Genomic DNA, 18,978 nt, shown 5'->3' with positions numbered 1-18,978 from the left:
AACATCTTTCTTGTGAGGCAGGCAAACAAAGACTCAATGACCTTCAGGGGGGAGGGGAGTGAGATTAACCTGAATGTAAATTTAACTCACATAAAGACCTTTCACTTCAAGTTTTGAGAAAAAAATTCAGAGGTAATCTTTTGGTGTAAACTGTAAAAAAAAAAAAAAGATTTGTGGAAATAACAAAAAGGTTAGCAGCACCATGAAGTCCATCTTTCTTTCTGACCCGTTTAAACTTTGAAGTATCTCAGAGGTATTGAGGTACAGAGCTACAAAGATGATTGTATTTTATCAATAGTTTTACCAAAAACGTGTTGTTTTTAAGTATTACATGTCTAATTCATTGCTTTCCATCTAGTATAGATGTCAGTTAGGCCCTGTTTCTTTTATTTGGCCCAACCTGTCTCTTTCTCCCCTACAACTTTTTGCAGCTTTTAGAGACCATTGAAGAAGAACACAAAGATTTGTTTCTTTTACTTTTGTGAGGACTCTGTCAATTTATTGTGGTTGTCTTATTAATGCCCCTTCCTCCAAAAGGTGGGGGATGTAAAAGGGACAAATTTGGCATTTTTAATTTTTGCTACCTAATGTTGTCCACACAGCACAATGCACTACAACCAAAAGTCAAAGAATACTGTTTTTGATCAAGCCACACATTTTGCTGTAATTTTTTGCATGGCTTTTTCTAAAGCTGTAGGAAGAGTAAGGAACAAAAACATCATGATGAAAATGGAAGAATAATCATTGAATCAAACTGCATATAAATAAACTGAAACACCCTTAATTTAACTGTTTGAATAAACACATGAAAATATTCTGCCAAATATATTATGAGGTTTGTTTAACCCATTTAAAGCAATGACAATCCTTCCTTAAGCATGAAGAATGTCTTTAACCATTTTGTTTCAAAGTTCTAACACTGAGGTTTGATCGCCTCCCTGTAAAATATAAAAACTGAAGTACTGCCCATTCAGTACTTTTAAATGTTTCCTATAAAGAGGGATATTTAAACACATTGTCCTCATCAAATCACAACTTTATTCTCACATCAGGTTCTTCACGTACACAAAGTCACAAGCACAAACACTTTTTTTTTTTATCCTCTGACATGAGTCAAAGACATATCACCTAAAAACATTTCTCACTTGTGCTGCCTTGCGTTACATTTCACATGTAGCTGAGAAATAATTTCTGCCACTTTTATGGTTCAGTTTGAGGGCTTGAAGGAAAAAAAAAAAACAATTCACCAATGATCATTTAACTATGACATTCAATGAACAGTAGGGGTGGGCATCATGGACATGGTAGATTGTAAATCAATTTTCAAGTGTCCAAGAATTTGTTCAGGTTAATCTGTGCTGGCACAGAGAGTCAGCGTTGTTGCTGTGCCATTTGTCCTCATAGAGTTATAGCTTCCTGTAGTCGAAACAGTAAAGCTGTTTTCTCAGCTTTTTCATCTTTCTTTAGTAATGACTTTGAAACATTTGTGTATAAAAATGTGGTTATAAACATGAGGCTAATCAAATTAGTTTTTCTATGATGCTTTCATTGTTAAGTAAGCATCAATGCTAATTATTATTATTATTATTAATCTTAATTTAACCAGGCAAATCCCAGTGAGATCACAGATCTCAATTGTTTTTTAATAGCCTGTGATTAATGGGGTTTTGAACATATGTTATTGTGAACTCTTTAAAAGGCATAAAAAATAGATATAAATCAGTGTTTATTCATATAAAAAAGCTATAGTCATTTAAGTTTAAAGGTAACTGAATTACATCAATAACAGTTTTATAATCGCATCGCAGCCCTCTGAACCGTAATCAAATCATGAGGTGCCTAAAGATTCCCACCCCTATTGAACAATATAGTGTACTGAAATTGATCAACACTGACCAACTTTGGCCTCTGTTCAGTCCGACATCAAGTTGGATACACAAAGACAACTTTGCATGGCTTTTGTTAAAATGTTCTATGCTTCTCATTGAGCGCTGCCAGAATGGCAAAAAGCAGCAGATTCACTAGTGACTCTGTGTAAATATATATTCTGTTTTCAGTATATTTATATATTTTATCTATAGAATAAGTCTATTTAGCATGTATATACTTTTGGTAATTTTTTTAAACATTCAGGTACATTCACTTGACCCTGTTATTTTTTTCTTCATATAAAGAATATTCACAAACAAACATTAACAGAGCTACATAACATGTGAAAAAAGGTTACCCAACCAACAAAAAAAAAAAAAAAAGCATTCCCCCTAAATAAAATATGGTGAAGCAAACAAACATTTCAGTTTTGGCTTTGTAAAGACCAACCACAAGCATAAATATTCTCAAAGACCTCTGTAATAATCTAGAGTATAAAATAGCATATTTTTCTGGATTTGACAACAGTTTATATTAACTCTACTCAGTCTGGGTGCACAAAACTCCACAGGTGCATACATGAGCTTGCAACAGCAGGTCAGCAATCCACTGCTTTCCACTGAATATTTACTATATTAGAACAGTACTCACTTCTACAATCACTAATTTGAATAGACCTTGGCATATCACAGAATACACATATAGGCAATAATCAACAAGTCTAGAAATCAGACTACAGAGAGTCTTACTGATGATTAGCCACATTACACATAAATCCCATTTTATATGTATGTATATATATATATATATATATATATATATATATATATATATATATATATATATATTTTTTTTTTTATAACTGAAGGCCACAAGGATGTCACTTCGGTGCTGGTTAGGAAAGTATTCCTTAATTCATTCATCAGAAAAAGCCCAAAGACTGTTCTTAGACAAACTGTGATGTGCAAGCTCAAATTAAGGGGATATTTAGATTTTCTACAAGAAAATAATTATTACATCAAAAGATTATGAAAAAAAGGTTCCTTTTCAATTTAGGGCCAATTGAAAAATTGTCAGCCGGTCAGAAAATAGACAACGTTACAATTGCAATATTTCTTGCATTTTTTACAATGGGATTCTGGCTATTCAGTTTTTCAAATGGAATTTGTTTGTTGTGCTCAAAGCATTTTGAAACAGTATATGAAAAATATAAAAACTGTTGTCCTCAGGTAGCAAATGTGTTAAGGGGTCCCTGTGGGGTTAGTGGTCAAGATGCTAACAAAGATATTCTGCTGTTCAATGCTGAACAAGGACATTTGCTGCATCTCATCTGTGTTCATAAAATGCCCTAAAACAAACTACATTTCTATTCTCTGTATAACCCACAGACTGAAATGCACAGATGTATCAGCAAAGATACAATGTGCTTTTCAACTTTGAAAAATCGCACAAACACCAAAATCATCTGCATTGTAAGAAAGATTAAAGGGTGATGTGACCCTTATGCTGATGTACTGTTATATCCATCCATTCATCCATCCACTCGTCTTCTTTTCTTTATCCATGTTCAGATCGTGGAGGCTTCAGGTCTAGGAGGAAAACCTAGACATCCGTTTCCCCAGCGACATTCTCCGGCTCTCCCTGAGGAATCCCAAGGCATTCCCAGGCCAGACAGGATAAATAATCCCTCCAGCAAGTTCTAGGTCTTCCCCAGGGTTTCCTCTGACTGGGACATGCCCAGAAAACTTCTAAAGTGAGCCTTCCAGGAGGCATCCTAATCAGATGCCTGAACCATCATAGTTGACTTCTTTCCATGCAACGGAGCAGAGGCCCTAATATGAGCACTCGCTGGATGACAGAGCTCCTCATCCTATCTCTAAGGCCAAGCCCAGCTATCCTAAGAAGGAAGCCGATTTCAGCCACCTGTATCTGGGATCTTATTCCTTTTGGTCACGATCCATGCCTCAAGAACACAGGTGAGGGTTGGATAAACCAGTAAATTGAAAGCTTTGCCTTTCGCCTGAACAACTTCTTTACCACGACAGACCAATGGAACACTGTCATTACTGAGAATGAGGCCCTAATCTGTCATTCCATCTCCTGCTCCATCCTACAATCACTCATGAATAGGACTGCTAGATAGTTGTAGTCATCCACTTAAGGAATCCATGACCCAGAGGGAGCATTCCACCTTTTTCTGGTTGAAACCATGGTCTTGGATTTAGAGGAGCTGACTCTCATCCCAGCTGCTTTACACTTGGCTGCAAACCGCCCCAGTGCACACTGAAGGTCATAGCCTGAAGATACAAGGTTATACATTACCCATAATAACATTTAAATATGTAGTAAAAATATATAGTTTTCAACAGGACCTTAAATACTCCCACTCTTAAAACTGAACAGTGCAATCAAAATAATTTAATGATAATTTTCTGACTTTTCTATTAGTGAGTGTATCTCTTAAGAGTTGTAATGCAGAAATCAATTTTCACCATTTGCTTGACACCATTTTTTCCCCATTTGTTTTGTGTCATATTCTAAACAGTGAAAAATGAAACCAGTTCTAAAAACACATAAAAGATACCCTCTATCCCTGTGCTGCTAGATGTTAAGTCTGAGTGAGAATGAGGGGGAGTTACAGTAAAGGGGTTGGTTGCCATCATTGACTAGTCTGCTTAGTGTAGGCTTGGAACTGGAGAGTCCAAATCCCTGTCGGCTTCCCCCTCTTCTTGACTGGAGTAAGAGCTCAGGGCATCCCACAGCAGATTAGGCTGCTCACAGTGATGGTGACTTCTCCAGTGCTCCATAACCAATTCCTTAGTGTCCAACACCTTGCTACAAAGAACACAGTTAAAAGCTGCACCTGCTACTAGTACACCAAGACCATGGCAGCTTTCTGGTGAGAAGGACCTGATTTCATCACTCTCCCCATTTCTTAAACAGTGGTGGGACATGATATGCTTCTTAAGCTTGGAAAAGGAAAAGAATTCCTCTTCACAGCTACCGCATTTGACCAAGTTGCGCTTCTCGTTGAGCTGTCGCCAATAGTGGGCAGCATGCTTTACTAGCTCATTCTCAACCTCACGGCCATCCTGTTGAGTCTGACCATCACAAGGGCGAATGTGGACCTTCTCTCCATGCAAATATAGCAAATGCATCTTCATATCAGTAAAGGTGGGAGTGACAACCTGACAGCGTCCACATTTTATTTGCAACTCCACAGGATCTTCATGATCCTGTTCGTCTGACGGCTCTGGTGAAGTGGTTCTGTAAAGAAAACACAAGAGGGAATAAGTAAAAATGCTTACTTACAACTTCTTAGCCATGCAATTAGTCAAAAACCTCAGACATTTAATATTCAGTGTTTTGAGAAAGTATTTATATCACTTGAATGTTTTCACATTTCATTACAACCACAAACTTCAAAATATTTTTCTGAGATTTTATGTGATAGATCAGCACAAAGTAGTGCGTAACTTTGAGCTGGAAGAAAAAAATCTGACAAGTATGGCTTACATTTGGATTAAGTCTCCTTTCCTTTTATACCTTTACCTAGAATCCAGTACAAGTGATTTTGAAGTTTGCGGTGTAACATGACTAATATGGAATACTTTCTCAAGTCACTGTATCTGTTTACATCTTTGCATAAAATTCTTAAAAAAATTACAAAAACTTGAACCTGTTCATCAGCTATCAATAATCTCACCCCTCTATAGATATGTCATCCTCATGACGACTGACTGATGGCTCCACAGTCAGCACGACCTTGTGGACTTCTCTCAGATGACGAAAGTATACCCCCACATATCCAAAAGCCTTCTCACAGAACTCACAACACAGAGACCGACGTGGCCGTACCTCAGTGTGATGAAGCTTCATGTGGGTGCTCAAGCTACCTCTGTGTGCATACTCTTTACGGCACAGAGGGCAAATGTAGGGCCGGCTATTGGTGTGAGTATTCATATGGCTCTGGAGGTGATGCTTAAATTGGAAACAGCGGCTACAGACAGAGCAGCGGTGGAGGAGACGGCTTCCTATAAAAACTCTGGGGTGGGAACCACCTCTCAGTTGCAAAGTTACTGGGGTTGGTTGGGGAGGGCAGTCTAGCGACTTTGCTGGGGTAGAAGTGGGTAGCTGATGACCAAGTAAGAGTTCTTTTTCTTGGCCATCTCGTGTAACGGAAGGCAAACTAACAAGCTGGGGAACTGTCTCCATAACCAACATTGGCTTCGGTCGAATGCTCCGGTATTTCTTGGAAATGTCAACCTCCTTTTGTTTGCAGCCTGGAATAACTGCTGGCAGTTTTTCAGGGACCCTCCTACGAAAGAAAGACAAAGATCTCTTCTTTCGAGCCTCAAAAGCCAAGATGTCTTCCATCGTCTTTCTCTTCCTTCCTCTCTTCTTCCCAGGTAGTTTCTGGAGGGTAATGGGCACAAGTGTGGGCTTAGCCTGGGACTGTTGAATGGAGTTTAGCACCTGGTTTTGACTCAAGACTTCAGCATTGTCCATGTTCTTGGATGTAGTATCTATGGGGCTAGAGAGTCCTGTCTGGCCACTGAAGCCTTTTCTCTCTGGGGATAAATTGCTAAACTTTGTAGCTGGGATCAGGGTGTTCTTCATTTTAGAATAGGGCAGAATAGGCAGTTTACCCTTAGGGGGGGAAGGGATAATTTGGACTGCTTTACTGAAGATGGCTGGAGACAGGACAGTAATACTGCTCTGGGGCTGAACTGCAGCTGACTTTGACTGGCACAGCCGTACTGTGGTATTACTTTCATCAAGGGATTTTCCTGTGGAGCTTGAAGGAGCTGCAGAGGGGTACTGAAGGTTCTGAATAAGGCTGGTTGTGGCAGGTAGTTCAGAGCCATTTGAAGTTCTCTCCAACTTAGAACATGGGTAAAGAAGAGCATTATCTGGTAGCAGAGTAGTGACAGAAATGTCAGAGGAAGTTGGGTCGATAAGAATGACCTTTTCTGAAGGCTCCTCTTTTGGAACTAAGGTTCCACTCACCACTGGCTTAGTCTGTGTCATTACAGAAACAGAAGAGGTTGTTTTCACACTGGCAGCTAGTGGCTGAGATTTGATTTTATCTGAGGTCTTCTTGCTCCTCACTGACTGATACCGGGGAATGGGTAACTTGAGGTTCTTCTGAACTGACTGGGTCTGTTGCTGTGATGTCTGAGAGGAAACAGAAGGAGGGAGGGCCACCAAGGAGAATGTACCATCTTGACCTGCTATTTGCATTAGTGCATAGTTTTGAGCAGGTACAAGAATGGACTTAGGGTTGGAGGCCGTGGAAGCCTCAGGTAGGGCAGGTAACGACTGGCAGGAAAGGGTGGCAGGAGAAGGGGTGGGCACCACAGCTGGGGCCTTAGGAGCAATGCTCCGGAACTGAAGACTCTTCATCTGATAGGGTGGGCTGTGCCAACTGAAACACAAACACAAAAACATTTTATATTAATTATACAAAGACTGGCCAACATTTCCAGTTCTAAACCACCTTAGAAACTCTCTTCTTAAAGTTTTTTATATCAGAAAGAAAAGCTATCACTGCACCATCATGCATTACTGCAGGCAAAAATCTGTTTAATCTAGCATACTTAACAGGAATACCTTAAATAGTTACAAAACTTCTTGGTCTTGTCTGAAACTGACAGGATTGTTGACATAAAAGTGACCTCTTTTTTTAAATGGTCCCATTCTGTAAATCAAGCAAGGCCAAGAAAAATATGCCTCATCAAAAATACACACATTTGCACAAATGTGACAAGCTGTCCTATTATCCATGCATCTCTGGTCCCACACAGCATACTGTCTGTGCCCCAGGCTAAGGACAGACTGCCCCCTTTGATATGTGCTCAGTGTGCTGCTATGGTACATACTGAGGATCTGCAGGGGGCTTCTCATGACCCCCCCACACACAGACACACACACACACACTCCACCTCCCTTCCTGGAGCAGTCAACCAAGGAAGCTGCCTAACTGCAAGATCTTTACCTGATGAAGAGGGGCTTCCCTTTTTATCTCTTTCTACACTGACCAACACTACAACCAAGCCAAAGGCACTGAGGATGCCCCTGAAAAACATGTCCTGGATTTACTTTATCTTACCTAGTTCCCTAATAATGTTTCATGGTTTCCCAATGGGATTACGCTTATGCACACTGTGTTTTGCCTTTTGGACTGTGTTGATACAAAATACTGCTGAACTCAATGGGTAAAGAGTAACCTCAAAGTGAGGTTTCACACAAATCTGTTGTTTTAACCGACCATACAGTTTTATTCCATCAATCAAAATCCACAGGTGTGGTTATAATAACAAGAGTTATTATTCTTTTTATTTATATAAATACTGTACCTTTATACCAAAAAGTGGGAGAGATTAAAATGGTAAGCTTCAAAGGATCTAATGGCAAAGAGAATGAGGTTTTAATTTCACACTATGACACAACCTTCAATGGCAGCATTTGATACAGCCCAAGTTCATACTGCACACTGAAACAATAACCAGGAAAACAAGCAAAATTCTGAACGTGGCTGAAATTTTTTCACAATACAAATCTTTTGTTTGTTTGTGTTTTTATTGAAGGAATGAGAAAAATAAAAGAAAAACAGCTTAACATCTGGAAGTATTTCTGTGAATGGAGATTATTTATTCAGTACCTCTACTGCATTATGACTCAATGAAACTGGAGACAAACCTCCTCTATGTGGACATTTAATTGTAGTTTGAGTGCAACATTGGATGGATGTACAGTTGAATAAAACTACATGATGTGTGTTGCTACTTCACCAAAACATTTAAGTACATACAAGTACAAACAAAGTACTGTGAGGTTGATGGGATGTTTTGAGTGGTCGAGTTTAAGTGATAAAAAGATTTAAGTTTGTAGGGGACATAGGGAGGAGGTGTGCGTGTGTGTGTGTGGGGGGGGGGGGCATCCCCAATTATAGGAATAATAGTCCCAATTATAGCAAATATTGGAGTTGTCACAAGAAACAATTAATTAAATTTTGGTGGTGATCCAGATAACAATTCGGATCAGACAGTTTGTTTAATATCGCCTTGGTGGAGGTTTCTCAGAGTGCTTCTAGTTGGTATAAGGCTTCAAATGTGTGTTGAACGTCTACCGCATATCATTGTTTTAAAAATAATATTGGCAAACAAACTTGTCAAGATCCTTTGGTGGCCATCTTCTTATTAGAGTGAAAGAAGGTCTTGGACCTGGCTTAAAGTTACTGTGTTAGAGAAGAGTGGTTTTTAATCACAGAAACCTTTCTTGTCGTGTTGTAATTACCACAATTCTTCCCACTGCTCTTACACATTTGGACCAGGAGAACATCATTGTAGGAATGATGTTTGTGGGTTTCATCTAAGCTTTTATTAGTCTAGCTTACATACTGTGTGCATGATGCTATATTTCCTCAAGGTGATTTCTCACTGAGCTGCAACTAGCTGATCAATGGCATTCATGAGGGAGTCTCCACAATGTTGCCTTAATATCTTCTGATTTTCGTGGGGGTTCTTAAATTATCTTTCAAAACCTGGCTGTGAAAAACAAGGTTCACATAGCTCAATGGTCATTTGCTCACAAATACATAGAATTCAGTGACATAGAAATGGAAATTATACCCATTATCTCAAACTTGAGTCACCAACTAGTCTTCAAGAATGGCAGCTCAGTGGGAAACCACCTTTAGTAACAGATACCAGATCACCAAAATGTGAAATCAGACTTTATTCACTCTCATCCTCAACTTTAGTAAACCATATGGATGTGTCCTGAGTCCCTTTCTCTTCACACATGACTGCTCACCCATTCATCCCCATAGGAGAGATAACAAACAATGAATAAAGGTTGGGTTATAATCGAGCATGAGTTATAACAGAAGAAGAGTCATGGATAGGAAATGCATCATTTACTTAAAATATAACAGCTTTATCCATTTGTTTCACAAGCAGTTTTTAATGTTTACATAATATCAGCAATGATATTACATTTCTAGGTTTTAGTTTTAGTTTAGTTGTATGGATGCCTGTGTCTACCCTGCTGTTCTTCTTATTTCACAACATGGTACTCAACAACAACTTACAGGACATACACAATCGTCTGAAACAACACAAAACCCCTCTGCATACTGGAGCTTTTTCAATAAATGTTTCTGTGTTTAAAAGGGCCTTGTCTGGACTTTGAGAAAGCATACCACAACAATGAGGAAAAAAAACTGCATAGGGAGGATTCGAAAGATACTCAATCTGTTCAGTTTAAAACACAAACTGCTCTGATATGTGTGGAGTCAGGGGTCAGCCAGGGTCGTGCAAAACCTAAGGTTTCTGGAGAGAGAAGGAAAACAAAAGGGTGTTGTTTGGGGGGATGGGGGTGGGGGGTGTTGACCAACAGAAACAGATGATCAAATAAAGCCATAGGAGTGAGAGGTGAAGATCTGCTTGTCCTGGAAGCAGGTCAGGGTTGAGCAGGAGGCCAGACCAGAATCCATGTGGAATAAGCAAGCATGCAGTGAACAGTCACACAAAAATGCTAGAGTACACACTCAGGCCTGAACCTTGGTCACATGAAGAGTTAGATGAGCCAAGACTAATGGGTTGATCAGCCAAAACAACACTTCAATTGTTAGCCAGTAATGCAGTTTAGTAAGGGGTCAACCCACTGCTCTGTGAAATGTCAAAACATACAGAGGTCTGAGTTTGGACAGCATACCTGATGAGTCTCCAAATTCATTTCACATTTTGTAACTGCAAAATCTAACATTTTGCCCCCAGTTTGTGCTCACAGTAGCCAAGACCCAAACAGACAGTAGGTTCAACTCTAAAAACACACTCATATGTAAAACCGAAGATGGCAGCAATACAAAGAGGTAGATTCTTTTTTTCCTTTTGCGGTGAGATTTTAAAATATTCAATCAGAAGTGTTTTAGAGAATGCAGAACGCAGAGCAGGGTTGTGTCGGGTTTGTTATCTTCCATGTATGTGAAAGCAAAGCTCATCTGGGACACTCAGATAGAGTCTGGGGATGGAAGGGGTCTGGAATCAAGTATGCTTGTGTGTATGTGGGAGGAAGCACTAAGCACCCCAGCAGAAGCCAAGCTCCCCCAGGTTTTAGCCTAGATGAAAGGCCAGGATCTGGGCTAGATAACAGAGCAGATCATCGGGGGTCGGGACCAACCAGCTGTGAGAAGCTGTGTCCAGAAGCCATCTTTCTTCAGCCTCCTTCCTATTTCTGTTGCTCCCTTTGACACACAAACAATGACATGAGCACATAAACACAGTATTTAGAATGAGTCATTTACAGGTAGTTCAGAAGATTAGAAAAGTTTGTCCTTTCTTTTTATGTCACATTTTTTTAAATTAAAGGCTTAGCATTTCTTAAAGGGATGAACATTGCCCACCGCCATTAATGGCATAGTTTTAAACTAAGATCATGTTACAATGAGAAGTGATGGAGTTGTAGCTATTTTGGTCAAACTTCGTAAATGATGTTATGGGTGATCTCCTGCGATATTGAAAGATTTTGTGAGATCTGTTAGCGCTCAGAATATGTATTGGGAATGACCCTCAGCTACTACCACCACACCAAATTTTAAATTGATATATGTAAAAACAAAATTTAAAAAAAGTTGAGATGGAAAAATTTTCATGTGTTTTCTAAGGTCAGTTAGCTGTGGCAGCTATCTTGTATTAGTTAACTCCAAAAGGTAATTAGTTGTAGATGTATATCCAATGATTACTTTCTGAGTTTCAATAACATCTGTTAAGTGATTCATGAGATATTTTGCTAATAAACAAACAATGTCGATGCCAACAGTTAATGCCAAGTTTTAAACAAAATTATTGCACAATGTGTAGCACTTGGAGTAAGTGTTGGGGTTGATCATCAGCTACTACCTCACTAAACAGAGTAAGAGCCAATTTTTAGGGCAGGTGATAAACAATAATGGTATATTCTGTAATTTCTACAACCTATAAGGATTTTTTTTCTTCCTAAGTGAGTTAGCTGCACTCAATACTCCTTCCTATATGCATGCTAAGTGCTGATCTTTGTACTCCAGCTTATAGTGTACATACATGCGCTTGTATGTTCTGTGTTTGGAGCTGTTTTCTTGCAGAGGAGCAAGGGTGTGGAGATGAAAGCGGTCATGAGGAAAATGAAATCAGTGTTTAAAGAGAAACTTGTTTCATCCCTAGGCTCCCACTGAATGAAAACCAAGCCGTTAGCACACACACGCACACACACACATCTTGCAATTTAGTAGCATCCAGCTGCTCCCATTTACGTTTTCACCAGACAACAAACAGTGAAAAGTGTTGCAGGACAGAACATTAGAGCACCATATGGTATTTTGAGCACAATACACCCACACACACACACAACTGTATGTCATCTACTGTCACCTGAGCAAATCAATGCATGAGAGAAATCCATTCCAATTAGGATCCGGCTGCACTCCCCTGCATGTGGATGGAGAATAATCAATACAGAAATCCCACTGCTAACCTAGGATTTTTCATACATAAACACCCTAAAATTAGACTGTGTTTCTGTTTGAGTTGAATAACCTTTAGTAATAAGGAAATAAATGCACTAATCATATTCAGTTGTAACTAAAGTCTGTTAAATATTCCAAGGCAGGACAAAGTTTGATGCAAAAGGATTTCAAAGCAGAGAAAAGCGGTACCATGAACACAGGGAAGGATTTGACCCTATGTTGGCGACCTCTGACCTGGTGTCCGATAAGGCCATGTGTCATCTCCGGTAAGCTGTCATGTGGGCTTACAGAAGAACCAAGTGAACATAGGAGGACACAGACACACACAATCATGTGCCACTCAGATGACACGTCTACTGCCTCAGTGCTGAACTAGAGCGGAGGTGACATCTGTGTGTAAGTATGAAGAGTGTGTTCAAGGTATGAAGTGTCAATGTAAGCCCAACCACTGCTGCTCCTCTCCCCACACCCGTCGGCACCTAGTACTATGTTAGACATTCAAAATTGGCTCAACTCTAAACCTTAACCTGACCTTTCTCTCTACAGTGACATTTGGACTCTTTTGAATATGTCAAACAGCACTAAAGATAGGTGGGAAAATAGATAGAACAAGAAGATGACGGGAAAAAAGGAAAGGAATAAGAACTATGAGAAGTCAGATTGAGCTAACAACACGATATGAGTTGGAAAATGAAAAACAAAGAAAGAAAAGAAAGCCACTGAAGAAGAGTCTTATATTAATGCCCAGAAACATAGTGAAAGATGGACACAATGTCTTCTTTCATTTGTTACATGCACATTTCCATTAATTTTCAAGTAATGCAACAACATTAGTACGGAGATATAATAGATGTAACAGCTTCTGATTCAGACCTCATTGGACAACATGTGACACTATATAGCCGATTTACAGCACAGCAATTTATTGACTCTTGTAAATGGTCATCAGCAGATGTAGGACACGGTAGATGATACTAGAGTCCATTTGCATAAACTTTTAAACAGAATTTTAAAGTGTCACTGTCTGAAGAAGTCAACAGCACCTTCCACATCTTATAAAATGCTTTACTTTAGGTGCCTCTAACTTCTGTGACGCAGAAAAAAACTGGGCCCAAATTGCAGAATTGGACAATTAAAATGGAATTTACCATAAATTCAACCTGAAAAAGCAGAATGTCCTCTCTGGACCGGGGATGAGTCTCTGCCCTAAACGAAGGAGTTCAAATATCTGCAAGTTTTGTTAACAAGGGATGGTAGAATAGAGCGGGAGATGAAGCAATGGATTGGACCTCATCAGCAGTAATGAGGGTATTGCTTTGGTGTGCTGTGGTGAAAAAAAGAGCTGAGCTGAAAGGCAAAGCTCTTGATTTACTGGTCTGTCTTCGTTTCAACCTTCACCTTTAGTCACAAGGTATGAATCCTGAATGAAAGAACAAGATCCTGAATACAAACAGCTGTAATGAGTTTCCATTGTAGGGTGGCTGAGCTCAGGCTTAGAAATAAGGTGAGGAGCTCAGTGATTCAGGGATGAGCTTGAAGTAGAGCTACTGCTGCCCCACATTGAAAGAAGTCAGCTAAGTTGGTTAGGAAAAGGGTTGGATGGATCAAAATAGTTTGAAATCAATTGTGCAAACCTGTGAACAACATAATTATGTATGAGGAGTTTCAGTCAAGGTTTAGAGCTCATCATAGCACAGAAACAGCACTGGTATAGCACTATGATATTCTTATGGCCTCAGACAGTGGACTTGTGTCTATACTTATCCTGTTAGATCTCAGTGCTGCATTTGATACAACTGATCACAATATTCTATTACAGAGGTTTGAACATGATATTGGGATTACAGGAACAACTCTAAAACGGTTCAAATCATATTTACCCATCAGTTTCCAGTTTGTTCATGTTAATAATAAATCTTCTTCGTATACTAGAGTTCGTCATTAAGTTTCTCAGGGTTCAGTGCTTGGACCATTACTCTTTACTTTATATATGCTGCATTAGGTAAAAGTTATTAGACAGCATGGAATAAATGGATAAATTTGCATTGTTATGCTGATGATACTCAGTTATATTTGTCGATGATATCTGACAAACTTAATCAGTCATTTAGATTACAAGCATATTTTTGAGACATAAAAACCTGCATGACTCAATTTTCTGCTTTTAAACTCAGACAAGACAGAGGTAGTAGTTTTTAGACCTGAGCATCTAATGAATAGCCACTATATAAATAAACTTAATTGAATTGAATTTAATTAAAATATGGAATGTTCCGGTTTTGTACATTCTCTCAGAAGCCTTTTGGCTATGATTTGCTTTCAACAGTGGTGTCCTCCTCTGTCATCTTCCATTGTCCTCTTTGGCTCCACAGCATCTGAAGGTGTGAGCCAACACTGTTGTAACTTCACTTTGGAGTTTTCCTCAAATCTCTTTGGAAGTTGTTCTGGGCTCTTTGGTTATCATTCCTATCATCTATCTCTTCAACATGTCATCAATTTTCTTCTTGCCCCCACATCCAGAGAGGATGATTAAAGTCCTCTGGACCTTAAACTTCTGAATAATCTGTGCAGCTGTAGTCGCAGGAACATCAAGCTGCTTGGAGATGATCTTATAACTATTACCTTCAACATGTTTGTCAATCATTTTCTTTCTAAGTTCCTGAGACAATGCTCTCCTTAGCCTTCTGTGCTCCATGTTCAATGTGGTACACACCATGATAACAAGCAGCACAGTGACTACTTTTCTTCTTTAAACAGGCAGACTGACTGATTACAAGATGCCTGTGATGCTAATTTCAGGACACACCTTAGTTTAACATATCCCAATGGTCAAATTAGTTTCAATTTTTTCAATGGGTACCATTGTTTTTGTCAAGGGCATTTTGATAGACTGTTTCTTTAGTGTCACATGAAACACACAATATTTTTTTAAACAAAAATAAAAAAAAGAACAATAAAATTATTTATCTATGATTTAAAAGCATATGTTCAAGTACTTTACTCATTTACTGAGTCTTCTGTTGGTCTGAAACACTTTTGCCTGTATTTTTGTTAAGTTTTAAATTTTTCAATGTTCATTAGGTTTGAGAAAATTTCCTACTGAATTGTTAAATTGTTTTAAATCCACAATAACACTTTTTATGCAACAAATGTCATTACATCATAAAACACTGAATTTGGAATAATAAAAACAAAAAAAACAAAATTTTTGACAAAAAATAAATAAATAAACCTAACCTGATTTGAATCAATGGGTGATTAACAGGCTTCTGCAGAACACGAAGAGGTAATTTAACCTCTGAATCAGGTGTGTTGGAGTAGGGGAACAAGGAAAACCTGCAGGATGGTGGCCCTTGAGGACCAGGGTTGGAGACCCCTGATGTAAATGAATGAGACATTTCAGGTGTAGACTCATGTTGATTCCCATAGTTTTTAAGTTACTGCTGTATGTTTAAATATACACTTTTCCAGTGAATTTAGTTGTAATTAGTTATTTAATGCTTAAAAGAATGGTCAAGTCCATAGTAATGTGAGGGGGAGTAGGCAGGACTTAAAGCCCCACATACATCAAGATACTGCCCCAAATGTACAGGCCTAACCACAACTATGATAAACAGTTATTTAAAAAACAAAACAAAACAAAAAAAAAAACTGGTCCAGTTCTGCCTGTCTTTATTTCAAAAGTGTACTCCAGTGGTTTAAATCACAAGTGTGGGGGCAGCTACCAAGGTAGGTAAAAAGCAGGCCAAGGCAGGAACAATGTGGGCGAAGGTGGGTAACAAAATGATCTGCACAGCCTAGAATACAGTTTTGCAAACTGTGCACATGAAAATAAGTTGTGATTTTCATGTGAAAAATGCAGCTACACAGTCGTAAACACTTAGAATTCACTGAGACTGCAAGAGAAAATTTGCCTAAATTTCAGTCACCAACTAGTCTCCACCTGTCGCAGCCAAGTAAGATACTATCTAACCAGCTGTGCTGCATGATGCCATGCACATAGAAAACGGCCTGCACAGACAAGCCATAGCAGGCCTTTTCTTTTCTCACAAACAAAACTGCCTTAATAATCACTCAATGCAACTGGAGATCTTTAATGGGAGCCCTGGAAGGAGGAAAAGATGGAAGGAAGGAAGCAGCCAGCTTTCTAATTTTAGGCACTCTGCACCTTAGATGAAACACTGGAAAAGACAGAGGGGAGGCGGGAAAGTTCTCCACCTCTCACTTTCTCAACTTTCTGCATCATGTCTTTCTAACTATCATTACACTCTTCATCCGGAATGAGGGAGTCTCACAGCTCTTTGATTGTCTGTATCATTTCTCTCTCTCTTCCTGTTCCATCTTCTTTCCTTCCAGCTTTTTCTCTCCTCCTTTTCTAACGCTTTCATTCTCAGGTCCCTCCCCATCTGACAGTACCTGGGTAAATAAACAGTGTTGTGTGGGATGCTAATTAGAGCAGGTTCAGGGACGTGATGAGCCCAGAGACAGACGAACAGCAAAGGTAGGGAGGAGAAGAGATGAGATGAAGGGGGGTGGAGGTGATGGGAACCTGCCCCAGGAGGGAACACAACACAGATGAACGAAAGTCAACTCAGCAGTGAAGGACAGACAGACAGAGTGGTTCTGGTTTTCACCTCAACTTCTGGTGTCTTTAAAGTACAGGTAGCAGCAGAATATTGCAAAAGACTGTGAGGAGACTGCAATGAACTGATGGGCACAATCAGAAAAGGGTGCACATGAAAAAAATAAAGGAGGAAGGCTAGGAAAACTTCCTTAATGATGCCTGCTCTTAGAGACATGGAGCAAGATCAAAAGAATATGCAGATGATCCCAACAATTCTGCTCCTGTTCAGGTGCAGCCTCAGCTTCTAAAAGCAGGTCAATGCAACCTAGTATGTTCTTATTTAACATAAAATGGCCTTTCCTGGTGGAATTAGCTGCTGGATAATCAGGTCAAAGGGTGATAATAAAGAGGTGAACACAAACAAGCATGCTCACACTTATAGTGACAACTTTAACAATGGTATGTAAAGGTTTGCCTTGTAACCATTTGTTAAACAACATTAGGATATCAATTTCTGAATTACTGTTTCAACTAAGAGTAAATAAGATGTAAATATAGGTCTTGGGAGGCAATTTTATTTCTTGTGTTGTCTTCTGTGTCCTTTGGGTCATTGTCATGACGTTTCTTGTCATGCATAATACACCTGGAAGTACGATCTTTACTTGGGATGTCTGAAGCTCTATGACCAACAGGTTCTTAGTCTCCCTCACTGAGGCCCTTCTCCTTCCATTGTTCAGTGTGTCCAGGCAACCAGCCATTGGAGGAGTCCTGGTTGTCCCCAAAATGTTTCCATTTGAGAATTTAGGAGGCCTTGAGAACCTTCAGATCTGTATATTCCAACAACCTAGTCTCTGAGCTCTGCAGGTAGTTCATTTGACCTCATGGCTTAGTTTTTGCTCTGATTGTCAGCTGGGATGCCTGATATAGAAATGTGTAAAGTTAATTTATCACAGATGGACTCCAGTCAAAGTATAGAAAATCTCAGCAGTGATGAAAAGAAATGGAAGGCATCCAAGTTAAATTTCATGTGTTAATGCAAAGAAATCTGAATACTTGTGTGTAATACAACAGTTTCTTCTTTTTAATAAATTTACTATATTGCACAATTTTTTTTTCCCCTGTCAGATTGTTTTTCTCTTTATGGTAAGAGAAACTAAATGTAGATTAACAGGAAGAAAAAATCTAACATTACACTGGCCCAAACAGCCCAAAGTTACTTAAAGATGTTCAAACTGAAACCTAATAAATTAAGTGTTGTTGGTCTAAATGTTAGTGACTGACAGGTTGCTGGTGCAACATTATTTTACTAACAACATCATCTGATTACAATTTTAAAGTCGCCGTAACAATAGCAATGAGATTTTATTTTGTTTGTTGTTTTTTTTTTTTTAATAAAAGGGCAATAGTTCTGTTCTCTAAATTTCTGTGAATGCACACATAAATTAGCTCAGTGATTATCTGTGTTGAGCTTTGCTAAACATTACAAACTGATGACAATGTTGTTAGCTTCAAATGTAAAACAGACCTTTACAAAAAGATATTGGCATGAACACATAGTCGCCTTTATTTGGTTGACTCAAGGTGTTCAGAGAATATAGAAGTATATGCCATTTTGTGCTTGAATTCATAAATAAAATATACACTATGATGTCCCCACTGGGTTGTTTAAACAACAGAAAATACTATCTGGCAGTATCAAAGGCAGCCTTTGACTAGTGATCACTGATGCTAATGGTAAATTAACCAGACTTGTGTGTTGTTTCCTCTAATAGGGAGGAAGGCAGTTAACTGGGGACACTCCTATTTCCATCCATCCATCCATCCATCCATCCATTGTCTTCCGTTTATCCGGGGTCGGGTCGCGAAGGTAGCAGCCTAAGCAGGGAGACCCAGACTTCCCTCTCCCCAGCCACTTGGGCCAGCTCCTCCGGGGGAATCCCAAGGCGTTCCCAGGCCAGCCGAGAAACATAGTCCCTCCAGCGTGTCCTGGGTCTTCACCGGGGCCTCCTTCCGGTGGGACGTGCCCGGAACACCTCAC

At 39.2% G+C, this 18,978-nt stretch overlaps 1 protein-coding gene across 1 annotated transcript; it reads right to left on the bottom strand.

Moving 5' to 3' along the window:
• Window positions 1–1,018: 1,018 nt before the first annotated feature.
• On the bottom strand, window positions 1,019–11,119 carry znf438 (zinc finger protein 438; the record flags this gene model as incomplete). Its single annotated transcript, XM_037973239.1, is given in 3 exon segments — window positions 1,019–5,136; window positions 5,576–7,297; window positions 11,056–11,119. Coding segments are annotated over 3 exon segments (2,378 nt in total), but the record flags the coding sequence as incomplete, so codon positions are not given.
• Window positions 11,120–18,978: the final 7,859 nt, after the last annotated feature.

The sequence above is a fragment of the Kryptolebias marmoratus genome, linkage group LG21 (assembly GCF_001649575.2).
Source record: "Kryptolebias marmoratus isolate JLee-2015 linkage group LG21, ASM164957v2, whole genome shotgun sequence".
Taxonomy (NCBI): domain Eukaryota; kingdom Metazoa; phylum Chordata; class Actinopteri; order Cyprinodontiformes; family Rivulidae; genus Kryptolebias; species Kryptolebias marmoratus.
This window is presented reverse-complemented; position numbering and strand designations above follow the sequence as displayed.